The sequence below is a fragment of the Pundamilia nyererei genome, unplaced genomic scaffold (genome assembly GCF_000239375.1).
Source record: "Pundamilia nyererei isolate P.nyererei 1_Seehausen unplaced genomic scaffold, PunNye1.0 scaffold00152, whole genome shotgun sequence".
Classification (NCBI taxonomy): Eukaryota; Metazoa; Chordata; class Actinopteri; order Cichliformes; family Cichlidae; genus Pundamilia; species Pundamilia nyererei.
The window spans coordinates 1531677-1536228 of record NW_005187553.1 but is presented as its reverse complement, the minus strand read 5'-3'; the positions used below and the strand labels follow the sequence as shown (position 1 = coordinate 1536228).

Genomic DNA, 4552 nt, shown 5'->3' with positions numbered 1-4552 from the left:
ACCACTGAGCAGTTCTTACCTGTAATTCTAAGCCCTCTTCTTCCTTTTCTGGTTTAAAACATCAAATTAGACTAAACAACTAGTCTAAAACCAAGAGACACTTAAATATTAAGTTAAACCTCTGGGGTCGCCGGACGCGCCGGCGCGTCAAAATCACATGACCAATTTAAGACGACACAGCTACAAGATGCAGCGATTCAGAGGCTGTATCCCAATTCAGGGCCTGCAGCCTTAAAGGCCATTTTAAGGCCGATTACGTCAGCGACACGACAAAGGCCTAAAAATAAATGTTTGTTTCAGTTCTATGAAGCTTTGAGTATTTTGGATTAGTAGCACTGCTGTGTTTGTTGCATCATATTGCTGTAATTGTTTATATGCTTTATATATTCTGAGGTAAGTTGATCTATAGTGTTACATCATATTCTATAAGGATGTTATGTGTTTGTGTACTTTCTGCCCAGTTTGACCCATTTAGCAGAAGTCAGCTTGGTTCCACTTGCCTCTTACCCGTGATTTCAGTGGAAATTTCAAATTCAGGATCTGACACACACTGATTCATGTCCTACACAGTTCTTGCAAGTTCATAGAAATTTCTGTTCAATTAGAACCAAATATTTGAGTTGATGGTTGAAATTGTTGTTTTGTTGTTGTTTTAATATCGGTCTAGCTGCACGCAGCACGCAATTGAACCACATATTTTAGAAGCCAAAGGTTCAAAATAGTTGGGAGCACCTTCACTTAATTATAACAGTGGCTCTGTTAGGAAAACAGTTCTGTATACCGATACTAAATTGCATTAAAAAGGGCGACTTGTGGTATTCTCACACTAGACACTAGATAGCTGCTACTACAGTCACACACATATACTGTTGCCTCAGTAGTCAGAGTGGCACAAAGAAAAAGTTTGTGAAATCTTTAGAGTTGGCAAAACTTCTGTTTTACTTATTTAAAATAATAGTGCAATATATACATGCAGTAATTACTCTGCAGTAATTACATCGTTTAAGAAGATGAGCATGTGTTGAATGCGTGCTCATCCATATAAATAAAGGCATACAAAGTCAGCTTACAAAAAAGTTGTGCTCAAGAAATATTGATGGGTATGAATAATGCCCAACAACAACCTTTTTACAGATGGAAGAAATTCAGGACGACTGCTCTCCTGAATAGTAGATGTCCTACAAAGACCATCGCTATGAAACCTACAAAACGTGGTACAATCTTTGCTCATATGTTCATTATAAGAAAAACCCTGAATAAGAAGGGGAAACTGCTGCTCTCTACATAAATATCCATATGCAGTGTAGAACGCTAGGTCTGAAGAAGAAACATTGAAACTTAATTTCAGCAGTCACCGCATGATGTCAGGAACATCATGGAGGGGCAAGGCCATCATTTCACCAATCAAAGGTATGCAGAGGTTCGGTGATACACTGACACAAAACAGACACAAATAACTAAAAAAAAAATTCTTATTTTCCAAATTCGGGTTTTGAAATGACCAAATGCAACATTAATGTATTTAAAAAATAAAATGTTATGACACAAAAACATTTGTCAGATGGGTGACTAACATTTACAGCCACAGTGTGTCCATTTACTGTGGATGTTCCCTAAGAGGACCATCGTCATCAGAGGCATGGTTCCCTATGGAGCACACAAGTGTGTGATTTTAAGACTACTTGCCGAAATCTCTAGTGCAGTACTAAAGTGCTAACATGAATGTTTAACGCTCATTGATGTGTGTTTCAGATTAAGGATCAACTTTTTGGTGAGCAGATCTCGAGATGTCGCTTTCCACATCCATCCGAGATTCAGGGAAGGAATTGTTGTAAGAAACAGTATGATTGGAGGAAACTGGGGCCAGGAGGAGAGAGAAATGAGCATGAATCCATTTATGGAGGGCCAGTACTTTGATGTAAGTAACATCAGTCACGCAGTCGTAATATCAAGTTCTTATGATGAATTTTAGAAGTAAATTTTAATGTGATTTTGGCAAATTCTAGATAACTTTGTGTGTTAGCATTCAAAAGTTTTCTCTCTGTCCCTCAGATGTCAATCCGTTGTGGAAACCAGAGGTTTAAGGTGTTTGTGAACGGGCAGCACCTGTTTGACTTTTTCCCATCGCTGGCAGTCCTTCAATGAGATTGACATGCTGGACATAGAAGGCGATGTGCAGATCTCCTACATCCACTTCTGATACCACCCATTAAAGAAATAAATAATTTTGTGCATCTTTCAAAAAATGTTATTTTTTTAAATAACATATTTCAAAAAAATATGTCATCCACAGAGTTGTTTATCTCAGTTTCTTACCTGCTTTGAGATCAGATATCTCAATAAGATCAAATGTCACCTCAGTATCTGCTGTATTGTTTATACCAGTTAACTGAATTAATAAATCATGAATCATTCATGAATTAACTGATTTATTTCTTATGCAAAATAGTGTATATACTGTATAAAAATTTGTTTACAAATCATTACAGTGTCAATATAAGGCAGTTATAGTACAATTTTCTCCCAATTCAAAAAAACACAACAGGAAAAATCGCAGTCGACACACACATGCACTGTAATGCAAAATACTGGCTCTGTGAAGGCACTTGGTAAAATCATGAAATTTAAGGCTTTGAATGTAAGATGGAGTTTCAGTTTTTGCTGGAATACAGTTGGAAGCTCATTTTTGGACCAAAATACTCCAAAGACACAGATATAAAACAGGAGACATATGTGCATTCAAAGTGGTATAGCATCTGAACATGGAAATTTAAACCAGTACCTCAGCCTCAGCACCACTGTTTGTGGTTCAGAAACAATGTGGTACTCCCACTGAGTCTACAGTACCAAAGCTATTACAAGAAATGTACACTTTTAACAAGAAATTTCCATAATGCTACTAGTATAACATACTATTTTATATACAAGTACCTTTGATGTATACAACTAAGAAACACAGCGCCTCACTGACATTTTTTCTCATCCTGAAATGTGTGCCAGATTATTGTCAAGGCCATTCCAATGACAAAATTATAAACTAATGCAAATACATAAAAAATAAGTGCATACTGCTGTGTCTTTCTCTTGGATTCTGCTATGTACAGCGCCAAACAAGTGGCAGGATGATGTCACATGACGAGGTTAGTGATGTTTTCCAGTCTCCCAGACTCTTCCCATCAACAGAAAATACTGCAAATGTGTCATGTTCTCTCAGGTTTGTTTTCTGCTACTAAGAATAGGAAATAACTGAAATACAACAAAAAACCCCAAACAAAAAGGATACACACATTATAAACACACACAGATACAAAAACATTAGTGCAAGTTGTAGAAATACAAAAATCAGCATTTTAAAAAAAGTGTAATAACACTGTGCTTGACATAAAAAAGTAAAGGTAAAGAGTTTATCCCATCAATTGTCATGGATAATGGATTCGTTTCCTACATCCATCCACCTGTACCTTGAATCATCTCTGTCTTCCTGATTTGACTAGTACGTCTGTCCCTCTAGAAAATCCTCAGATTCCTGAGTTATAGCAAAGATATATACATACGTGAATCAGGACATGCACATGTAACAACTGTCAGTGAGGAAAGACTTGCTTTGTTCACACTATGAATCGCTCAGTGTACTTGATGCACAACCAACAGTAAAAACCCTGGGGAAGATACAAGACTTTGTTACAGCGGCACACCGGGCTCCGATGCAAATCCTGTATTATTACTATGTTTTTTAATGAAGTACCTTTACTTTTATTTGCAATTTATTTTTAATTTTTTTAAAAGATGTATATTGGGAATAAAACCTCCACCATGGAGTGCAGCCAACACTGTGCAACTGTTGGTTGCACTCCATGGTGGAGGTTGAGCATCATGCACAACCTCCACCATGAAGTTCATATTTTGACACTTTTGACAATTTGTAAGATAATGAAAAATAGGGTCCAGTTAAGGCAATCAAGCAAGGCATTCTGAACCTCTTCAAAAACTTTCTTACTGTAGGTATTAACATAACCTTAAAAACAACAAGTTTTCTGATCAGATAATTCACCTTGTGTAAAACAGGCTCTGCTGGTTCTTTGTTCCAAGAATGAGTGGACTTTCTGCTTCAAAAAATGTTTCCTTGGGTGTGACAGGTCCTCCATACAAGTGCTGACTCACTGTAAAGTTCAAGCTTTTGGGTTTAGTCTGGCAGTGTCTGAGCTGGTTTTACCAAGAGGTTTATTTATTTTGTTTTTTTTTAGCTTAATTACTCTTTTGCATTCAGGTAGTTAAACAGAAATGGTGTGTTACGGCTAAAGCAAAAGGGAATTCATTTCACTGATTCTGCTGCAGTGTGTGTGGCATTGTAACATGTAATGTACACCTCTTCACCCTCTTATTGGTAAGGGTGTACCCAGCTGCTACAGCAAATGAAATTTTACACTCACTTGGCTCTGGATAGTGTAATAAAACTTCATAAGACAAGGTTGGCTTATAAGGCGTTTTTTCAACCCGTCATCTTATAAGAAAGGGGTTGAAAATAAAATATCAGTCCTTCATGTCCTTGGAA

General features: G+C 37.0%; 1 protein-coding gene across 1 annotated transcript in view; it reads right to left on the bottom strand.

Moving 5' to 3' along the window:
- Positions 1-1641, bottom strand: part of LOC102196087 (spastin-like) — a 3963-nt gene extending 2322 nt beyond the window's left edge. The window contains 2 exon segments of the mRNA XM_013913804.1: positions 20-48; positions 1602-1641. Of these exon segments, the coding sequence (XP_013769258.1) occupies positions 20-48; positions 1602-1641 (69 nt within the window).
- Between the last annotated feature and the right edge of the window lie 2911 nt (positions 1642-4552).